The 22,828-nt window shown below is 37.8% G+C and overlaps 1 protein-coding gene and 1 long non-coding RNA gene across 3 annotated transcripts in view; one reads left to right on the top strand and one right to left on the bottom strand.

Annotated features, from left to right (window-relative positions):
- Positions 1 to 22,828, bottom strand: part of vps50 (VPS50 EARP/GARPII complex subunit) — a 107,493-nt gene that overhangs the window by 78,466 nt on the left and 6,199 nt on the right. For both annotated transcript variants that reach the window (XM_044138321.1, XM_044138322.1), the window contains exons 3-9: positions 20,619 to 20,741; positions 19,436 to 19,507; positions 11,329 to 11,382; positions 4,081 to 4,151; positions 3,449 to 3,566; positions 736 to 771; positions 326 to 408 (exon numbers count right to left, since the gene is read on the bottom strand). In XM_044138321.1, coding sequence (XP_043994256.1) covers positions 326 to 408; positions 736 to 771; positions 3,449 to 3,566; positions 4,081 to 4,151; positions 11,329 to 11,382; positions 19,436 to 19,507; positions 20,619 to 20,741 — 557 coding nt within the window. The remainder of the gene's footprint in view (positions 1 to 325; positions 409 to 735; positions 772 to 3,448; positions 3,567 to 4,080; positions 4,152 to 11,328; positions 11,383 to 19,435; positions 19,508 to 20,618; positions 20,742 to 22,828) is intronic.
- On the top strand, positions 1,527 to 12,233 carry LOC122843520. Its single transcript, XR_006372719.1, has 3 exons — positions 1,527 to 1,657; positions 3,452 to 3,587; positions 12,200 to 12,233. It is a non-coding gene; the product is annotated as an uncharacterized LOC122843520 (long non-coding RNA).

Genomic DNA, 22,828 nt, shown 5'->3' on the forward strand with positions numbered 1-22,828 from the left:
CACAAAGAAATAGCAATAGGAAACAATTCCCTAAGTGACATGTCTCGAATCAATCAACTTCCAACCTTGAGAAAGAAGGGTAAAAATCAAAAACGTCTGGCGCTCTTCGATCTGTTTTATCAAAGGAAACACGATTTTAAAAAAACTAAAAAGATCTGCGAATGTCTGAGCGGAACTGAAATGTGATTTTTTCGAAAACCACACAACTCTGACGTCATTCTTCTATTATGAAATGTTGCTAGCAGTCAATACAACAAGTGAGCAGGTTTTCCCTACCCTGGACTGAGCTACACCACCACATCAATCTGCTCATGCTGTAGCCTACCTGATGCAGCTGTAGTGTTTGAAGGTGCTGGCCGCCTTTTGACATTCCAGACAGAGCTGGATTGCACCTGGATAGTCTTCCTCCTACAAGAACACAGAGCAGTGAGGTCATTTAACCTGTTTTCCAAACAGGCAGAAATTTCACAGCATTTTTATTGTAAATGCTTCCTGCCACAAAGACTTTAGATATAAATAGCAAAAAGGGTTTGGTTGAGGCATTGATGTGTTTGCCCTTCTCTTTGTATTAGCTTCCTGACCCAAAGAATTGTTGTTTATCTAAAAATAGTCGCCACAGCAGACACAGTCCTGGCAACCCTGGGCGGAATAGAGATTGCAAAAACCCTGCCATGATGTTTGACCTTTTAAGTCATTTATGAACATTTCTGTGGGAGTTTGTAGAGATTACAGTACCTCGAGCATCTCGCTGAGTCTTACATCTGTCCTTTGCTGTAAGGTGAAAAGAAGAGGGGAAAAAAAAGAAGAATATGAAGAGCATATGTAACAGTAATCAGTATTCAGTGATCAGTGCAAAGATAGTTGTTTCTATCTTTGCACTAATTGTACCTAGGGCATGTTAAAACAGAAAAAAAATAAATAACCACTGATGTGTCTCTATGAGATGTGTCAGAGTATATCAGATCAAACAAGGAATGCACAATATATCCGCATTTGCATCTTTATCAACATATCGTGTCAGACCGATAAATAAAACCAGGTGGATAATAACAACCAAAGTTTATTTACATTTTGTTGCTGTTTGTGTGCCGGGAGAGAAGAGATTTTGCAATGTGGTATTTCTTGCAACATATGACAGAGATACAATGCAAGATTGCAGGTTCTTGCAGGGTCTGCAAGACATTGCTCTGTTTGCAGAGAAGCAATGTCAGTGCTGCAGTCACTTCTTCAGTGTCAAAAGAGTTGGGAAATAGAAGTAATACCTATTAAATCAATACTTATGATGATATTGTACAATGTATATATCAAAACATGCGGCTGGATCTTGACATGTGGGCTATTATTTCTGTTGGCATTTTGAGTAACCATAGCAACGTAATTAGCAAAAAAAAACGAGCCAAACGCAAATCAAAACAAACTATGACACTGTTTTGTGTCAGTTAGGTTCAAAACAGAGATAAAATGTTGTCTCCCCCTCTGTGTCTCACTCACACATGACAATTCTCATAGAGGATTAATTACCATAGCAACAGAACACTGAGGAAGGCAGAGATGTAAAGAACTACAGAAATGGTGGAACATTCAGTTCCTACAGAGGCAGCAGAGCTTCCAGCCACAACTACAGACACCAACTTGGCGGAATACTTACTACAGAAAGGTAAATGTGTTTTATAATATATTTACCACCAGTGACAGTCACTGTTTTGCAAAACTCTTCAAAAGAGCAGAAGAAATCTGATGTTTTTTGAACAATAACAATATTTCTTGTTAATCTGTTCTTGTGTCTAAGCAGATAAGCAGTATTTCAAAACAGCTTATATTTTATAAACAATAATATTACTTGTTATTAATTTGGGGTAAAGAGTTTCACGTTTTTTTTTTCTGATAAACTGCCACAAGTATAAATCAGATTTTTACTTTTGTGTTGAATAATGTATTTACCACAAATGACAAAAAAACAAAACATTTTCACTTTTCTGAAAAATTTACCAACTGCATAATTCTTGTTCAGTAGTAAGTAGTGTAACACAAATAGTATTTCAAACGAGCAGAAGAAATATCATGTTTTTTGAACAAGAACAATTTTTATTGTTAATCTGTTGCTAAGAGATGGGCGCATTTTATAGTAACCGAGTGCCACAAAGTAAACATCTGATTTTTATTTTTGCAAAATTTACCAACTGTAAATTTCTTGTCTAAACAGATTAGCAGCATTTCAATAGAGCTTATGTTTTATAAACAATGTAACTTGTTATTAATTTGGAGTTTTGCTAAATTTTCCAACTGTAAATTTCTTGAGTCTAGGCAGATTAGCAGTATTTCACTAGAGCTTATGTTTTATAAACAATAATTAATTTGGTGTTAAGAGATGAGCGTTTTTTCTGGCAACAAAATGTCACAAAGTATAAGTTCTTACATTTGTGTTGAATGTCCGTTTTATAAAATATTCAACACCAATGACAAAAAAAACAAACATTTTCACTTTTATGAAAAATTCACCAACTGCACAATTCTTAGCTAGTAAAGGACAAGTAGTATTTCAATAGAGCAGAAAAAAATCAGTTTTTTGAGCAATAACAATATTTGTTGTTAATCTGTTTCTAAGAGATTAGATAACAAACTGCCTGAAGTAACTATCTGATTTTTAGTTTTGCAAAAGTAAAAATCAGAAGGCAGTGCAATAACATTAGCGCAAACATTACCCACATTAGCTGCAGCCTTTTCGCTAACATAAGCTTTTAGCTATTTTGCTTATTTCTTAGCCATCTTTAGCACACTGAATGGAGGAAGTCAATGTAAGACAACATGCTAGTTATACCCCACATGCCACTAGCAGCATTTTAGCTAATTTTAACTTGTACACTAATTTTAACATACTGAATGGAGTAATGCTCAACATGCTTGTGGCTCTCCACATGCTATTGAGTGCATTGTAGCTTAATTTGACAGTAATTTTTAGCATCAGAGCACTGGGTTTCAGTTGACGGGAACACTTTGGCAGCCCCATTTAAATTTCTTCAGAAATTTTCTAGTTAATATCTATTATTATTTTAGAAAAGGTGTTAATACTTGTTATAATTTCATTGCCTATTTCACTTATGTTTCTCTGTGCAATGACAATAAAAATAAGTCTAAGTCTAAAAATAAGCCTAACTCTTCTCTTTCAGAAAACAGTACGATCATATTTAGCATTAAATGTGTTAATAAAGGCTCTTTGAGTCTTTTATTTGCTCGTTATTATCCCAGATGTTACAAGACACATGATCAGTGCATTTCACATAACTTTATAGAGGCTAAAAGACAGTTTTACTCCTACTTACAATAGATTGTATTTACAAGAAATTCTTAATGAATTAATTTGTACAAAAATGATTTTTCTGGATAGTGTAGTAGTATTGATTGCATTTGAGTGTGAAATAAAGCTGTAGCAGTGGTTTGTTAACATTACCAGAGTCTTGATGGTCCTCAGTGACTTGAGCAGCCCTGTCAGCAGCTGTCGCCTCCTCTGATTGGCTAACAGGCCCAGGCTTGCCTCCGTGAACTCCTCCTTGGAAACCCTGAGTTGTCTTCACAAAAGAAGCCCCAAAGTGAGTTTGACCAAGTTTAATAATGTATAAGTCACAATATATTCAAACAGGAATCAGGAAAAAATACCGCAAAAGGAGAAAAGCTGGTATGTAGCTATAATGTCCTTAACAATTAAATCCATCCATAGTTAAGAACATACATCTGTAGCAGGTGTTGAATTATTAATATTATTTTGAGTTCAGATAAATATTAAAAAAAAAACACACATTTCTTAAGTCATAATATTTGATAGGCATTTTGAATAAAATGCTGTAAGCAGTCAAATTCTGACTCCAGCCAGGCTGAATCTATCTCGAGTTTATCTGATGCCACATTCCCAAACCTTCTGCATTGTGTTATCAAAGTGGACTCAAAACCATCAATTTGAGCAGAGAATACGTGAGAGAAAATTACCATGGTTATGAGACAGGCATTTTATTTGCAGGGGCAATTTCTGAAAGGAGAAGTTATTTTTGGTTGGTCACTGGGTAGCATGTTACAGTACATTATTACCTTCTTGCATTAGTGCAAATAACTGCTGCCAGCTGCAGATTGGTCTGTAATGCTGTCACTCTCTCCAGTTCCTGTGAAAAAAGGATAATGTTAAAAAAAAAATCATCATTACTTTCTTCAATATGAAAGGTTTACATACACTTATGCGCCCATTAACAAATGGGCTGTTTAACCAGCATTTCATACGCAAAACTGTGGGGATGTTCAGTCATTATGTCGTTCAGAAAGCATACATCTTCGGGGTCCCAGAGATTATGTATTGAAGAGAAAAATTTCCAAATCAACCCAAAGGCAAAAGAAAAAGACCTAGTGAAGATTCTTGCTGAAGGTGGTAAGAGAGCATCACTACCTACAGTGAAGTGAATCCTGTTCCAACATGGGCTGAAAACCAACTGAGTCAGGAAAAAGTCAAATTACAAAAAGTCAAATTAGTATTTGGAGACATGTCATAAAATCCAATGAAAAAAAATCGAGTTTGGATGTAATGGTAATTACATTTGTAATAAAAATGAGGAAGCTTGCAGGCCGTATAATGCAATTCTTGCTGAGAAGTAATGGGGTGGCAGCATCATGTTTTGGGAGAGTTGCTGAACAAACCATGTCATCATGAGTAAAGTATACATTAAAGAAAAAGTCTTCCATATTGGCAATTACCCTATTAACACTACAAAATTGGGTTCAAAGTGGCAGAACAACAGAGTCAAAGTCCTGATATAAATCCCATTGAAAATGTCGAAATTATTGCCTTGAGTCCTCGACGCGGCCGTCGCGGGTTCGATTCCCGGACCCGGCGACATTTGCCCCCCTCTCCTATCCCCTTTCCTGTCAGCCTACTGTCATGTAAGGGACACTAGAGCCCACAAAAAGACCCCCTGGTGGGAAAAAATGTCGAAATTATTGACTAGGTCACACCAATTATGAAAGGCCAAAACTTTGGCAAACTGTTGTATCAGATTTCAATTGTATATCAAATATTAGAGCACTTCTGAATCAGAAGGACTCTGCTGTGAGTAAACACACGATTCAGTTGTGGAGTCACTGTTTCAGTGCCAATGAATAATACAGCGCAAGAAAACAATTCCCAAAATATATATATAATAAAGAGCAAAACCTTTTGCTCTTTAGAGCTGTGACATTTAGAGAAACGTCAATGATTAGTCTGCTCCTAGAGTTCAGCAATCATCCCACTTCAGTGACCTCTGCCGAGAACAAGCACACCCTCAGACAACGCAGTGCAGTCTCTTCTTTTCTTCTTTGTCCCTTTATTTTCCCGATCTCCCAGATGTCTTGCCGGAGGTGTAAGATGCTGGTTCCTTGATCTTATTTTCAAAACCGTATCGTCCTTCTGCAAAAAAATGTTTCAGTGTTCTCGAAAAAAAAAAAAAAAAAAAAATGTCTCATAACACTGTCAGATAAAAAAACAAACCTTTCATCAAGAGAATATGATCCAAGGAAATCCATTTTTAACGGTAATAAAAACAGAACAACCAAAGTGCCAATTCAGCTGTGGGCACAAGTTCAGTACCTCCTTTCAAACCAATCTGGCCTCATGATCTTGACTGTTGACGAAGGCCTAGATAAGAAGCAAGATTATGTTGGAAGAGTTTATTCAATAGCAAGCGTTTTCTCCGGAGGGACTTGCACCTTGTGATGATTTTGTTTTGTTTGGGGGTTTTTTTGGTCAGAGAAAGAATATGAAAAAAAAAGGTTATGTCTATGCTTGAACCAGAAAAAAATAAAATAAAATACTTAAACCTCTATTCACTTATTTCCACAAAATGTTTCGGAGGAAAATCATGCAATCAGTCATGAGCAATATTGTGACTTTTAAAAATACATTTTTATGTTGGTGAAATTAAGGGCTGGTGAAGTCCACACAAAAACTTTAGATTTGCCCTTTAACCAACAAGAACTGTCTGCCCTTTAAGTCCCTTCAAAATATCCTTTTCATATTGTCAGTCTAACCAAAATAAGCTCTCTCAGGTCCTTTGTGGTCAATAGTAGAATAATATTCTCTAGCTGATCACTACCCTCGTAGCACACCCCATATAGTCACAGTCAGAAATGAGTTCAGATTCAGAAAGTCAAAACCTTAGTCAACAAGAAGCTTGCTTCTCTCCAAGTGAGAGACCTAATCAACCTTTTGAATTTGGTCATGTTAACTGTATTTTGGTTCCCATCAGGCAAAAAAAAAAATATGCCTGTTTCAAACATTTGGCGACATGTCAGGATTTGGGTTGATTTTAAAAAGGATCAAAAATAAAATGCATACAATGTGAAATTGAAATCAACAAGCTAATCAAATGTTTTGCCAGTTTGACTTTGGGTATTTAATTATTAATTTTTTATCATTATCTAAAATAAAGTAATTTTTTTTTTTATTTATGCACCAAAAATGCTTTCATAAAATCATCCTTCAGATCAAAGATAGAAAGGACAACACTGCACGCACTTCTTGTTTAATCAGTATCCTAGACTGTAAAAGAAAAAGATCGTCACTGAAGTGATTCAGATCATTTTAATAAATTTTATTCTTTGTTTAAATACACAAAACTAATATGTAATCTAGGCAGCAACCCTGCATGAAAGGAATATAATAAAACATTGAAAGGGCATGGAGATGGTTGCATTAAAATAATCTCCAAAATGACTGTCTTTTAAGTAGTAACCTATGGCCAGGTATAAAATGACCTGCCAAGTCCACCTGAGGAAAAAATTAATCCAGCTAATTGTATCCAATACATTGAACATGCAGCCAATTGAGTAGTCAGAAATAACTACAAAACTCTCATATATGCCGTCTTCATAGTGAAAAATTCACTGAAAAAGAACCAGCAGAAGACTGAGGGTGCACAAGCAGAGGTTTCACTGATGATACGGTTTGTGTTCAGTATCATCACTGAACATAAACACATTTAAATATTTTAGCAATTCCTGTTTTTATTAAAGCATATCTGTAGTAACAACATAAACAGGCATAAGTATTTGAAATGGCAACGTGTGCATTTGAAGGTAAACCTGACCAAAAACATTTAGCCACTTACTGTATTTTCTCCAACAGAAGCTAATCTTTTTGCAAAAAAATGAGCGGCTTGCTTTGCAATCTCTACACTAGAGATTGCTGCTATGTGCCATTACTGACACATAGCAGCAAAGAAAGGAAAACAGAATTTGGAAAAGGTCTTGTTTTTCGTGCACAGTGACACACTGGAAAAGGCACAGAGAACTTTGATTGAAATGAAAGCAGAAACACACAGCATTATATGCGTTGAACACAAAGAGAGCCTAGAATCCAGCCTGAGGCTCCACCAACTTGTTCTTATATCACACCTTCGCGCAGTCTACCCTGAATTACCCTGACAGCTCTGTGAGCTCATTCTGTGTGAGAGGAAATACAGAAACTGTGCAACAGTGGTGGGTTATAACCAACAGGTTTAAATAGTCAGCCCACTTTCAACGTACAGGAGAACCAAATCTAATATAGTGTCCAGGCAGATTGCAGCTCTCCCGTGTGGGAGAAAGAAATTATTAGTCATAAGGGAAGTTTTTCTCCAGGTGTTTTATTCATATATTCATGAGAGGTCCACTCTGTGACCCCTTCAGCACATTAGCTTTGCCCTGCTTCCTTACATTTATACATACATTATATCGTAACGATGCTGCAGTTTGGGGTTTGCTCAACTCACTTTGTTGTGCTGAGGGGAGTAAAAAGTAAAACAGGGGGCCATTTTGGGCACAAACCTGCATGGTCTAGGAAGCCAGGAGTTATAAAAAGACACTCCACTAACTGAATGGTGCCAAGAACTTGCAATATTATATTTATTATTTTATTGGGTTATGACGTGAAGGATATAAGATATAAGATTTAAATCGTTTTTTAAAATAACCTAACCTTGCATTAAACATCTCCACAACTTAAACCCTGACCTGTCCGCTATTTGTTCACTAATGTTCTCTCAACAAACGTCTGAGGTCTTCACCAAACAGGTTATTAGTAGTATTTACTAATTATGTGACTTCTAGAGGCAATTGGATGAGCTGGATTTATTTGGATGTTTCAAAATACAGGGGATGAATATATTCAATTTTACAGTTATGTACTACTTTGTAACAGTCTAACACATAAGAACTTCGAACACTAAAGTTTGTGGTTGTAATGTTTGCAAATTGTGAAAACTTCCAAGTCCGTGAATCTTTTTTGCAAGGCCTACAATACAAACACACATACGCCAAAAACAATAACTGCAGTGCCACATACATTTTTTCCTATTCCGCCAAGTAATTTCAAACTCACTCATACCTGGAAGCTACAATCCCAAATTCTTGGTAAAGTTGCAGCAATAATAGAAGAAAAATTCAATCAAGGAGAAAGGCAGGATGAGCGACTTCGTAGTACAGTGCATTCTGTAGTCAGAGTGACTCACTGTTTTCACATTTTATGTTACTGTCTTATTCCAAAATTGGATGAAATGTATTATTTCCATCAAAACCACATTATCACAAAATGAAAAAAAAGAGTTTATTTCTTATTCTTTGTAAATATATATGAAAAAAATAACACAGCCTTTGCTCAATAGTTTGTTGATGCACCTTTGGAAACAATTACCATCTCAAGTCCTCTTGAATATCGTCCCACCAACTTGGCACACTGTCTTGGCAGATTTGCTAATTCCTCTTTGCTCTCAAGTTTTATCAGAATAGATGGGAAGCATCACTGCACAGCCATTTTCAGATCTCTACAGAGATGTTAATGCAGATTCGGGTCTGGGCTATGGCCAGGCCTCTAAAGCAGTGGTCCCCAACCCCCGGGCCGCGGACCAGTACCGGTCTGTGGACCAATTGGTACCGGGCTCCGCAAGGAATAATTAAATATTTCCGTTTTATGTATTATTTGAGCCTGAAGGATCTTTTATTTTGAAAATCCTTTAACTGGATTCTCTCGGTTATGTCTTGCGCGCCAACATTGAGCCCACAAGCAGCAAAATGAGTCTGAAACAGATCAGATGTTTTTGGAAAGTTTCTTTACAAAGGGGACAAGGCCCAGAGAAGAGACAGGAGAACGGATTTATCCCGGTAGGTGATTCCCACATTGCATGATATGGTCACCGGCTTGTTAATGAGGCAATGAAGTCTTCAAACTGCTTTGCTGCTAAGAGACCATAAATACCCCGTGCAACACTTCGGGTGCCATCGTCTCTCATCACTCCCAGATGGGACAGTCTTGTTGCACAGAAACAAGCTCAGGGCTCCCATTAGTCGTTATCGTGAGTTAAAATTTTCACGAAAGTAAAATGTTCATTTTTGTGGCGTATCTGTCTCTTATTTTGAAGGAATGCGTAAATGTTACCATAGCGACCAGAGTCAGAGACTGTTAGGGCAGTGGTAAAGACGAGAAACACTGATTCAATTGTACTCTTTTGTGATGGTTTCAATTTACCTCTTCCACCCTATTTGGAGGTAATTTATTAGAATTTTGAGGAAAAGAAAACAACCTTTTTTTGATGCACCTGGAGATGATAAAGTTTGAGGACTTAATTACTAACCAAAAATGTACATGTGGGAACTTTTACTAAAAATCCCTGCTTGTTATGTTTATTGATCTTGAGTACATACAATATACACTAGTAAACAAATTTGATAACTGAATAAAAGCCACCAATGTTTTTAAGTGATTTTGGACACAATGTTTTCAATGTAAAAACATAGTTCTGATAGTGACACAAAGTAGTACCAATTTAGAAATGTTGCCGAAAAACAGCAGATGCGTACCAAAGAGCATTACCGTTTTCCTGCTTGTGGGATATTGGCATGACCTTCTAAAAAATTATCAGTGTCTGAAAGCATCAACAGATCTTCAAAGGCCTTAACAAAGTCAGACATTTCCTGCCAATTAGTTGTCACACATCATGTATTTAGTGAGATTAAAGATGTGCTAGCAAAAATAAAAATGTGGCACTAGTAAATTCATGCAGGCTCATTACATCACAGATCATGCACCATAATTCACAGAGAAAAAGAAAGAAAAAAAGAATTAAATTGAAGTGTGGATTAACTCCTACGCCATCTGAATAAAGTAAATAAAAAATGTCCGAGCACAAGTGAATGCAGCACATAACTATCTGTTTGGCAAGTGGTGGAAGCAAAGGGAATAGAAGACAATGCTGTTTAAATTTGGTAAATTATCCAGAATAATTTTTAATACAACAGCCGGCCAGATCTCCTATATTCTTCAAGAACATAGTAGATTAAGCAAAGACGTGCAGGATAATTAAATGTTAGAAAAGCGCAGTTAAATTCAGTTAATCGCTGAAAACCACCAGACAATCACATGAAGAGTGTGTCTGGCTTAGGTTTTTTTATAATTAAATACAACATTACTGACTTCCTTCTCTTGACTTTTCAGGGAAAGGAGTCTAATTTCCTATCACTATGGTTACCAAAGTTCTGGTAGCTGACATGACACCCTGGTAGCATCGAAATAAGCTAAGGTCCAATCATATCGTGCTTTGAGTTCAGCAAAGAAGCAATTACACAACACAAAAGCGCCCATACAAGGAATATGTCTTGAAACTAAATTTCAGCTGTTGAGGTCACAAAGAAAAAAAATTACAAGGCGAGTTTAAAAATTCTTTCTGAATCAACCATGTAAGAAAATACAAGGTATACTGTTTTCGATGGATCTAAGTTGCTCTGCATTAAGTTAAAAAAAAGTTGTGTCATATGTGCAAAGTACAAGGGCAAAAGGTTTCTCCCTGATATTGTTATGTATGCATATATTGTTTGTCACTGTGGTTTCTCTATTCTGTTTTTTTTTCTCTTTCTGCAGGTGTAGAAGCAGATTACTTGTGTGTTTTCTTGTATTCTCTATCATTCTTCCTCTCCTCTGTTCTTAACTTTTAACTTATTATCCCAGCTCTCTCAATTTTTTTCTCTTTTTTTCCATTTCTTTTTTGTCTCTGTGTCCATTGCATCTAAAATAAACCTGGTATATTCTAAGATGAAAGTTTAAGGTATCACTTTGCTCAGATTGAACTGCATATACACTTCAAACCCAATTTAGACACAGTTTCCACAAAATGATTGGCTGACAGAAGCAACGGTTGTTGCACTGGATGCACTCACTGAAATGAATGGCACCAATGTAAGATAAACCTGGTCCCTAAAAGAATATCAGGAACAGAAACTACTTTGATGGTCCAGCAGAGTATTTGGGAAGATGGGAGTATTCAGCTGGCAATGGATACCTACCTTGACATAAGAAGGCTGCTTCTCCAGAATGAGATCAGCGACCCTTTTAGAAACCTATGGAAAGAAAAGTAGAATAAAAACATGAAAACATGATTAAAAAAAGAGCAAAGATATTCTCAAGTTCACTCTACAGAAACAGATTGGGAACCGTAATTGTATTTTGAGAATGGGGCACGAATAACACAAAAGATGTCTGTATCTAATCACCAAATAGCCAAAGCATTTCAACAGAGTGCGTCTCTCTCTCTCTCTCTTGCTCTCGGTGTGACTTCATTCTATATTTTTCTCAATAGAAAGTCTTGTTTCTTTGTGGGAGGTCTTTGCAACAGCTGTTCAAATTGCAGTTCCAGGTTTTCACTCTCTGCATTGTTCCTTTTACCAAATCAATACACACACACATACACGCCATACGTACATATATAACCTGAAGCAGCTTTCATTTTATTAAAAGCTTGCATTGTGCTCTTGAAGGTTTGGATGTAAAATTAGCACAAGGACACTCTACTGCTACTTTCTGTATGAATGGAAATGCAAGCTTCTGAGAACTTAAAGTGGATAATTAAAACTACTGGAGTACGTGATTTGAGCTATGTGACTCTGTTACTCTGCTGGAAGTGGCAATCAGTAGTACAATGTGGTTGTAAAGGGATGATTGTGTTCAGCTAAAAATACCCAGTTAAGCTGTGACAAACAATGTTGAGATAATACCTGAAAGGCCCAATACAAGACCACTAAAGCATCCCCATCTGTGTAAACTGTTGGTAGAAAGCAAAATGAATCCATTCAAAAAAATCCTTTTCTTCTCATTCTGATACCTAAATGCACTGAGTTTCTGTAATGTGATTGGCTGATGCCCTTTATGTGTTGACAGGCAATTGATGAGGTGTAGGTGAATGTTCTCAATCGAGGTCAGTTAATTATAATATCACAAGGTATTGCTTCTCAGCATTGAACTAATCTAAAAGGATCTTCTCTACTTTATGTCAAAGTTCTGGCTCTTCAGGAAGAGACCTCTGAACACAGATTACGGACTCATACTCCATGAACATCTTAAACTGGAGCGAGGCTTGAACTGCTAACATCCAAACCAGAATCACCAAACTGCTCAACAACTTTCTGGCATAAGCTGCTATGCCAAAAAGGCATAGCAGCTTAAAACAAGTGGGTTTTTAGTTGAGATTTAAAGGAAGTCAGTGTTTCAGCTGTTTTACATTTTTCTGGAAGTTTGTTCCAGATTTGTGGTGCATAGATGCTAAATGCCGCTTCTCCTTGTTTGGTTCTGGTTCTGGGGATGCAGAGCAGAACCAGAACCAGAAGACCTGAGAGGTCTGGAAGGTTGATACAACAGCAGCAAATCTTTAATGTATTGTGGTGCTAAACCATTCAGTGATTTATAAACTAACAACAGTATTTTAAAGTCTATTCATTGAGCTACAGGGAGCCAGTGGAGGGACTTTAAAACTGGTGTTATGTGCTCTATCTTCCTAGTTTTAGTGAGAACACGAGCAGCAGCATTCTGGATCAGCTGCAGCTGTTTGATTTGTTGGTCAGACCTGTGAAGACGCCGTTACAATAATCAATACAACTGAAGATAAACGCATGGATGAGTTTCTCTAGATCTGGCTGAGACATTAGTCCTTTAATCCCGGAAATGTTCTTCAGGTGATAGAAGCCCGTCTTTGTGACTGTCTTTACGTGGCTCTGAAGGTTCAGGTCAGAGTCCATCATTACTCCAAGGTTTCGGGCCTGATTGCTGGTTTTCAGTTGTAATAACTGAAGCTGTGCACTGACTCTAGATCGTTCCTCTTTAGGTCCAAAAATAATAACTTCAGTTTTGTTTTTGTTCAGCTGGAGGAAGTTTTGGCACATCCACACATTTATCTGTTCTAAGCATCTGTTCAGTGATTGGATGGGTTCTGAATCACCTGGTGACATCGTAATGTAGAGCTGTGTGTCATCTGCATAGTTATGGTAGCTGATATTATTTCCTGTTATAACCTGAGCTAGTTTGGCTAAAATGCCGAACTCCTGTTTGAGTTATATACCTTACACAAGTGCAGTGCTTTAGAATATTTTTCCATATTTTTTTTTATCTGTTTTTGTTTGTGTGCTTCAGGTTTTTCACAATAATATATTTTATCTTCCAAAGAAAAGCTGTCTCTCCTTTTGTTGTATATTATTAAATGCTCAACAAAATGACAAGAAAAGCGTGCATGTAATGAAAATTTCTTTTTGTGTTACCAAGCACAAGTATTTTCAAAGTGGTGAGGAGGCGGTCAAGTGGTTAGTATGCTGTGCATGAAGTTAGGGGTGGAGATGACATTTCAACGTGTGTTAAGCATGCATAGCTGAAAAGTGAAGACCTTAACAGATGGAAAATGTGGCTCCACTTGAAGATTGAGAGGTTCTTTCATGAAATCTTAATAAGGGGACTGCTTATACATTTAAATCTATATTAGAAAAAAACGAAGATTACAAAACCTGCTTGGAAGAAAAAAAGGACTACATCGAGGTAACAAGGGAGAGGGGGGGAAAAAAAGCAAAAACTAAGTCTTAAGCTCAGAAAAATGTACCAAAATAACCCCACAGTGCCACCTACGTTTTAATACTATAACGTTCTAAAGTGAAGTGGTGTGAACACACACAGCACATAACCAGCTGTGAATAACTGAGCACTACCTGAGCCACAAGGCCAAAGTCATTAATTCTCAGCTTGCCCTCACAGACACAAACTGAGGTTAATTGTGCAGTAAGTGGGCAGCGAAGCAAGCACGGTACATTTAATATATAGCAGATGGAACAAATATTGTCCAAAACAAATGGCTGCCAATGATGAATAGTCAACAAAAAAACACAACAAAACAATTGGGGAAATTATTGGCTTGCCATGACATGATAATAAAAAAAAGGAAATAAATATCACAGGAGACAGAAAATGTCTTTTAAACTGTAGCAGAATATTTTAAATTCTGCAGACAGAAAGAATGCTTGTATAGTTTGTTATATATATGTTGTAATATATAATCATATCAAAGGTTGAATATAAATGGATATGTGAATTTGCATGTACTTGCATTTGAACACATAAGGTTTTTCAGCCAGAAATGAACACAAATGTGTGAGGTAATTAAACCCAAATAAACACGCACTAATCAGGATTAGCAGCAATAAAAAGGTTATTCTAAAGAGTTTCGACTCTTATTGCAATAGCACAAACATGACAATTTAAAAATACGTGTCACAATTTGCCCAGATTTTTAAACGAAAGCTGCTAAAATAATATGCATCGTTACATTGAAGCCAGTGATCTCTGTGGGTCTATTTTCATCATGCGTTGACATAATCTCTAACGGTTCATTTTCACTCACTCGTACCTTTCACTCTGCAGCGCGTCATCAATCCACCCAAATTTAACCATACAGATGTGGCCCGGCAAGGTTCAGGCAATGATTGCACACGCATCACTACGAATAAGGAAGCTGATCAGAGGGACAGAACTCATTACTGCTAGCTTTCAAGTTCCATTAAAGAGAACTGTTCTTCCAATTGGATTGGGAATGCAGAGGCAAATTAAACTTTATGTTGATATCATAGTTGATAGTGGGTGGTAAGATGCAACAAGAAATACACTACTGTTAACCCATATAATACAGAATTCTGAATATTCCAACAACTTTTGGATTTTTTTTGTTTCAATTTTCTTCTCATTCTTGTTGCACGCTTCCACGCAATCAAACTTTGGTGCATTTTATTGGCATTACCACAAAGTAGTGCATTGCTGTGCATAAAAGGAAAAAACATTACCGGTATGTTTTTACGCCAAAAAATTTAAAAGTGTGAGATTTATTTCTTTTCAGCCCGTCTCAGTACATATTTTCTCAACAAAATTCTTTTTCTGTTCTTTGCAAAATAGCTCAAAATTGAGAGAGCATTTTTTTTGCCACAAACTTATTTCATGACTTTGACCATGTTTGTTTTAACATGCATGTGCTTTGATCTACACAACTCTGTCGCAGCTCTAGTTGTGTACATGTTTAGGGAGGTTGTCCTGCTGGACAGATGAGCCTCCTCTCAAGTCTTTTACAGCTTCTAATAGGTTTTCTTCCATGGCTGACCTGAATCTCGCTTCATCTCGCTTCTCATCAATTCTGAACAGTTTCCCTGTCCCTGCTGAAGAAAATCCTTCACACAGCACGATAATGAAAGTTACAAAACAATTCACTTTTCATCTCACTTGCCCAGAGCACCTCATGTTTGGTTAGACGCCTTATCCCTAGTGAGGTCAAGAGGGGTGCTGTGCCTCTCTCCAGGGGTCAACGGGCGAGAGGAGAGGTACACCCTAGACAGGTCGCCAGTCCATCATAGGGCAGTGGAAGCCTTATGGCTTGTGACAAACTTCAAGAAGGACATTTTACCGCCTACTTTCAGCAATTCTGTCCTATTTTTAAATCTTTTTGTAGAAGATCACTCCAAAATTTGTGGAACGAATGCTTGTTCTGTTGACAGAACCACTGGAGCTGTGGATTTCTGCAGATCTTCAGGGGTCACCAGGGGCGTCTTGGCTGATTAATGCTCAGCATCCCAGGCCTTTCCCTTTAGCTGCATGTCATTGTGTCACATCCAATCTATATTTAGAGGATGGATTGAACAGTGTTCAATGAGTTGTATAGACCCTGGGCTGCTTTTTATGATCAGGCCCTGCTTTCTAAAAACCTCTGGGGCCTTTACAGAAGCGCTGTATTTATACAGAGCTTGAATTCTACACAGGATGACTTTTTTTATTAGCTGACTTCTGAAGGCAACTGATTGCCATGTATTTCATTTAGAAGTTTTGGAGGAAAAGACGGGCAGAGTGCATTTGCATATTTATTTGTGAAACATTTTTAATAAACAGTGTATTTTTCCTTCCAATTCACAAGTGTACTATACTTTGCATTTATCAATCACTTCTTTCTTCACTGAGAAAGTTGTTCTCCATTAGCTGGTGATGAACACGATGTGGCTTTAAAGGGAAAACAAGTCAATGTGTTAGTCATCTTTGTGGACTTTCTGGCACACCAAGAGCAGAGAGAAAATAGTAAACAGAGATATAAATACATATTGTCCAATTGGCAGACTAGCTCTTATTTCGAGTTCTACAGCCACAGAGTTACATATGCTCATACCAACAGTGAACTGAGCAGCATGAGGAGGACTCTCCACATCAGCTACCAGAGGGAAAGGCCGACACAGGGCAGCCCCTATGCTGAGAGTCTAAAAGCATCATTATCGCTTCCTCAGAGAGAATGTGGCCTGTTCAAAGCTGGCTGCAGGGGACCACCATTAGTTTGACGAACCACAGTGCATCAGTGCATGCACATGCAACGATCCTGACTTCATATTTTCAGAATAGTCCAACAACATTTTGATTTTTTTGTTTCACTTTTCTGCTCATTCTTGTTGCACGCTTCCAAATAAAATCTACTAAAAACACAACATTCAGCAGTCTCGATAATCTATAGGCAAATATAGCCTATAGCTCTATATTTAGCCTATATAGGCAAATATAGCCTATATAGCATATAGGCTATATTTGCCTAGATTATATGCTAGGCAAATATTGCCTAATATTTGGCTAATAAGGCTAATATGCCCTATTAGCATATTTCTGAATTTATCCTACATCTCAACAGCAGAGAATGGGATTAATCTTAGTGCCAGCTTAATGTTTTAGCTTGAACTCACTTTAATGTAGAAAATACAGAGCCCTTCACACCTAATGTCACCTCTGGTTAAGACATGAAAGTAATCCAACCTCTAAAATGATTCCCATGACTCTTAGAAGAGAAACAGTCCAAAAGAATCACAGATCCTCCACCATAACAAGTAGTGGAAACGAGATGTATTTTTTTCCCCATTTTATCATGTATGTCAAAAACACCTGGAATGTTTATTGTCTAAAAGCTCTGTCTTAAATTGTATCTGATCAATGCATACAGTCTTAGTTAAAGTTCAAGAAGAGTTTACCAACAGCTCTCCATTTGTGTTGGTGGGAAAGATACACTTATTTTCTTCTATCCCATCCGAATATACCTGGTCTCTATGAATACATAATGACTCCGAAGTGCCAGTCTTTCCTGCTGTTCTCCAACAATGAGCTTCAGAGATACATTTCTGTCCTCCTTAAGCATTCTCACAATGCTCACGGTGGCAAAATAATTATGAGTTCTTGTCCAGGCTGGTGTGTCACAGTTCCGGTTGTATTAAAATGTATATTATTTTGTTCCAACTGTAATTACGGGCCACATTTGTGGAGACAGTCATATTAAGATTAAGATAAAATCTGTCAAGAAAAAGGATGATAATAACAACTTTATTAAGACTTTCTAGAGAGTAATCCAAAATGATCAGAGTGCTCAACAGAATAGTCGGACTAAAGAAGAAGTCCAGGTCTGGCAGTAGGTAGAGCAATGTATGTCTTCCCAAGATCATAAGGGAAACAATTACACAAGTCAAGATGTCATGTACACCCAACACCAAACAACACAAACAATTACCTTCAAATATCCTGTCTGACACAAGCCCAGACCAGTTACTACAGCTCACCAAATGCCTAAAGGCGGAGAACCACAAACAGCCACAAACAACTTTCTCTTCATTTCAGACAGGAAAGATGTGAGGCAGCTTACGTACGCTTATGCTATAGGCTACTGTTTCTCCATGCCAAAGTGTCCGGAGCAATGTCTCATTTAAACAGCCAGTTCACCAGAGGGCAAGTGGAAGAGTAGTGTACAAAATATAAAGGATATGAAGTGTGTGGTGAAAACATGCGGCATACAACAAAAAGAATGGCTATGAGGAAACTAAAAAGAAATATTTAAACACTAGAGAGACAGGTGGATAGCATCTATGTTGGTTTGTGAAAGTGCTGGTCTTCCATATGCTTCTATGAAAACAAAACATTTAGCAAGTCAGCTTTGTGAAACTCCAAATAACTAAATGACCTCTGCATAAAGGGTTTTATGAAAATGATCCAGCTGAGGAAGAAAAACCAGAGACAAAACTAAAGGAACAAACAGGTGAATTTATACAGAGTGCAAACCATGATATACCATTTAGTCCTCCCTATACTACTCTATGTATAGAAAATAACCATATTTTTGGAGCTGTCAAAGAGCCTTTCAAGTCAAATGCACCCAACAAGATATATCTTGCTGTGGAGAGGTGTGGCAGGCCTTTACGATATAAAGCTAATTTTAGATGACAAGATGGAGCAAAAGAACATTTAAATCTATCAAAATGAAAAGAAGAGCTTTTAGGGAGCTTTTTCTTCAGATGCTTTATTGTTTCATTATTTCAAAATTAATGCCAGCACAGGAGGGCAGTGTGACGAGATGGGAGCAGTTTTTATTACTCCGGCTTTCCAGAGTAATAAAATGAAAATTAAGGTGACGTCAGCACAGTTTTCGCTGGACCTGTTGTTTTCATATGTCTTTTTTTTTATTGTCCATTTTTCTCTTTAGTACCTAAAACAGAACTGTCAACAAAACACTGTTACATTTAGTTTTACATATAATTAATCTCAACACACAGCTAAAAACAAATATTAAAACACACTGCATAAAGCCAAATACTTACAGTCTAACATCCAAACAGAGTAAAGATCACTCCTTACTCCTGAGTGCAAACTGCCATTTGACTTTTTATGTTGCTTTTGGGTTTATGGCTTCTTCCTCTCTGAGTGGCTGACAAAGTTGTTTTCCTTTGTTCCGGAGTTGATACGTATATTTTACACCAAAACATGTTCCTCTATGGGACACAGAACTCTTCACTTCTGTGCTCCTGACTGTAAACCACGGGGTCTGCTTAATAAGGTCCTGAAGTCATCATTTTCTGCAGATTTAAGGTGAGCAAAGGCCTCATAATTGGTGTTTAATTTCATGGCAAAATAAGTTTGGTCAATTTTACCTCCCTACTTCTACATCCTCTGAATGAAATATTACTGCAAGGCCAAAAAAAGGTTACGCATTGAATCGATGGCAACAAAATAAATGCAAGTAATAATAGCAAATCTTCCAGAGGTTGGATTCTTGCCTGTGCGCTTCTACTAGTGAGAGTAGACACTTACTGCAGCCTGCTGTCTCTTGAGTTTGTCTCTGTACTCTTCCAATCCCTGAAGGTTCAGCTCAGGTGGGAGCTTCTATAATAACAGGAAACACAGACAAACATTAAACCGCAATGAATATTTACCTTGCATCCTCCAATACAACAACAGCCAAAGCTTCTGTGTCCGTAAACCAATTACCGAAACCCTTCTCACATTTGCAAGGCGGCATCCAGCCTATAACCCAACTGAGCATTTAACTAGAAAGGAATTGGATATAACTTAAAAGAGGCAATCTACCTCATAAGAGTCTTTTGTTTTTTTTTGTTTTTTTACATATCCCACCATGAATTTAAAAGATGTTTAAACTTTTTTAGTTGTCGAGACTAAAGATGATTCACATATTTAAATTAGAAAATAAATTTAGTCAGTAAATACAGTTTCTCAGGGTCTTCTGCGGTAAAAAGCAAACACGTCTTTTTAAGAGACATGTTGGTGTTTTCCTATGCAAGATTATTCTGACTTTCTTTCAATAATCTTTTTTCTTTTCCTGCGCCGGACCAAAACAGGGATTTCATCTTCTCTCTCGTCTCAAATTCTGAAAGAACTATGCATCTCAAAGAATTGAAGGTTTTTCAGCTGCTGAGACTAAAGGTAACTTTGAATCTTTACTCAAGAAAAAGAAGAGTTTATTCAGTAAATACACATTGTTAGATCATAAATCAGATTAGTCAAGATGGAAGAGGATCTTTTTTGGTAAACAGCAAACAAACATTGCTAGAGAAAAGAAGAAGATATTACAAATCCATGGCTCAAAGCATGAGAGGTAATTACTTTCCTCTTGACTGAAAGTCTCATTTCGGATGGTGTAGCAATACCAAGATAAATCTAATGAGATTTCACGCCTTTCTTGTGTTGCGTGGATGCAATCCATCAATCCGGACCTGGGTGATGTGCACGCAGCTCAGGTAAGAAAGAACTTTTACTCCTGCCAGTCAGATGTGGCTCAATGAGCAGCGGCAGAACATATTTATTCCTATTTGATATGCGATGCTACTGTTATTAAAGTTGCTGAAATGTGGAGAGCTTTGATGCAATTGTTATCCTGAAAAAATAAAAAAGTAGGCGGTCGATTGAGGAGCCAGTCTCATTGTTTTGAACAGAGTGGGACTCGTTTACGCGATAACACGATCGCGGAGCGACTGACCTCCAGTTCGTGCCGCACCATGTCGAAGGAGTCGTTGGAGAAGTAGATCTCTTCGATGCTGTCGATGATTTCCTGCTCCGCTTGGGGGTCGATGGGCTGCTGCCTCAGCTCCCGCAACTCCTCCTGGAGGACATATGAAGAGACGGAAACAGGAAGGGAGAGAGCTGTAAAAAGACGTTCTTCACTGAAGCTTTGGTGACGCTTCTATTTCTACATTTTTCACAAACAAAACGCACAAACAAAAAAAAAAGAGAATAAACTACAAGAAGCAAACTTGCCACAGGGAACAGCAATTACAGGAAGGTAGACATGATGAGAAAAACATGCAGATAAGTTTTGGGAAAAGTTGAAGGTGAAACAAAAGGCAGGAAGAAGTCAGAACAGCAGAAAGGGAAGTCCAAGGAGTGGCAAAAAAGGGTTAAAAAAAACATTAAACACAGGTTTTGAGTGAAGCCTGCACCTGTATTACTGGTCAAAGGCCAAGGAGAAACGGGGAGCAGAAAAAAAATGACTGCTATCCCTGAGAAACATCAGACCCTCATTGATTAACACACTGTGCAATTTTTATTGTGTAACACAAAGGGCCAAGAAAATATCCTGAACTTCAAGGATGTAATATGACAAAACATGGAGGAGTTCAGGTACTTTTGCATACACTTACATATTAAGTGGAAGGAAGCTTTATATCTGTAATAACCTGAAGCACAATCTTTAACTTTCAGAACATTAACATGCACCAACATAACAAACAGGTCAAGGGGTTAAAATTACTTGAAAGTGCATAAATACAGGAGAAACGCAATCAATGCATCCATAAAAGTTATGATTTTTGCATGAAACAGCACGTTAACAAAAAATAACTGTTAACGACAATAAGCATGCATCAACAGGGCATCCAAGTATTTAAATCTGCTTCAAGCTGGTTGCCATTTCTACACCACAATGCATGTAATTTCATTTTCCGCTGTAATACATAGCATCATCTAGTTCACTGTTTTCCACCTCCGAAGTCCCTGTTACTCTTCTATAAATGGATTTTCTTATACAGGGCAACGGAGGAGGATTAAAATGAACCATCAGATTATCTATTGTTGTGTGTGCAGAAGCCCTCAGGTGCATGTTGCTATGTTTGAATCAGGTAAAAATGGAGCCAACCAGAATCCCAGGGGGAGGAGAGAGTGAGGAGAGAAACGGGAGAATATGCTCGGCTACCAAACGGGTGGGTGGAAAAATCAGCTCAAAATAGAGGGAAAGTGTAAAAGAGAGAAAGAAAAGATTGAAGGGCAGGATGGATGAGTCACTCTGTGCATAAGGTAAGGAAGAAGAGGAGGAGTGAGAGAAGGACAATGGTTGTGTGTTAACTGTGAAGTTAGTTCACGTTTAGTTTGGGAAATTAACTTCTGCTGTGCGACACTGCTTCCCTTCATCCCCTCCCCACTCTCAGTCTCATAGCTGCAAAAGCTGAAACACCTTTGAGAGAATGACTCATCGTGAGGCTACGCCGAGTTAAATAATTCCCTACCTTCCCTTCTGCGAGCTGCAGAAATAACACAAAACAGACACCCCTGCACGGCCAGTGAAAAACCCCAAACAGGAACCCGCTGAGATGTTTTGATCAAATTTCACATTGAAGGATGAGGGACAAACAAACCATCCTTCTCCATCAGTCCCCCCACCCCTCTTTTCGCCAAATTAATGAATTCGTCATCTCATTGCAGAAAATGGAAATCTATTTGCATCCTAAGTGCAGAATGTTTAACAAGCTTTACAATAGAGTCAAAGTGGACGTTTTATTGGAGAGAGAGGGGATTGAAAAAGGGCCCCGCTTGCTACAAAAGGAAGCACAAACAAATAGGACGTCACAAGATGCACCGAGAGAGGAAAAGAAGAAGGTAAACAAATTAAAGGCCTAATCACCGAAATCACTGCTGAATATGTATCTTAGGCTAACTGGGTTTATGTTTCCGTCTGCTATAGACACAGCAGACGGCTCAATTTGGGGCCCAAACCGGCGGGCGGCTGCTGATTTAAAGGATAACAATATCAAAATCTCGCTTGGAAGCGCATGTCTTTCATATGTTCCATTTAGCGCCGTCTCTCATTGACCTGACAAGATTGAACACTGTGATGTTGTCATTTTACAGTCTGCGTCAGTGGACAGGCTGGCTCTTGAATGTATAATCACACATTATCTGAGACGTGATAATACA

The sequence above is a fragment of the Gambusia affinis genome, linkage group LG14 (assembly GCF_019740435.1).
Source record: "Gambusia affinis linkage group LG14, SWU_Gaff_1.0, whole genome shotgun sequence".
NCBI lineage: Eukaryota > Metazoa > Chordata > Actinopteri > Cyprinodontiformes > Poeciliidae > Gambusia > Gambusia affinis.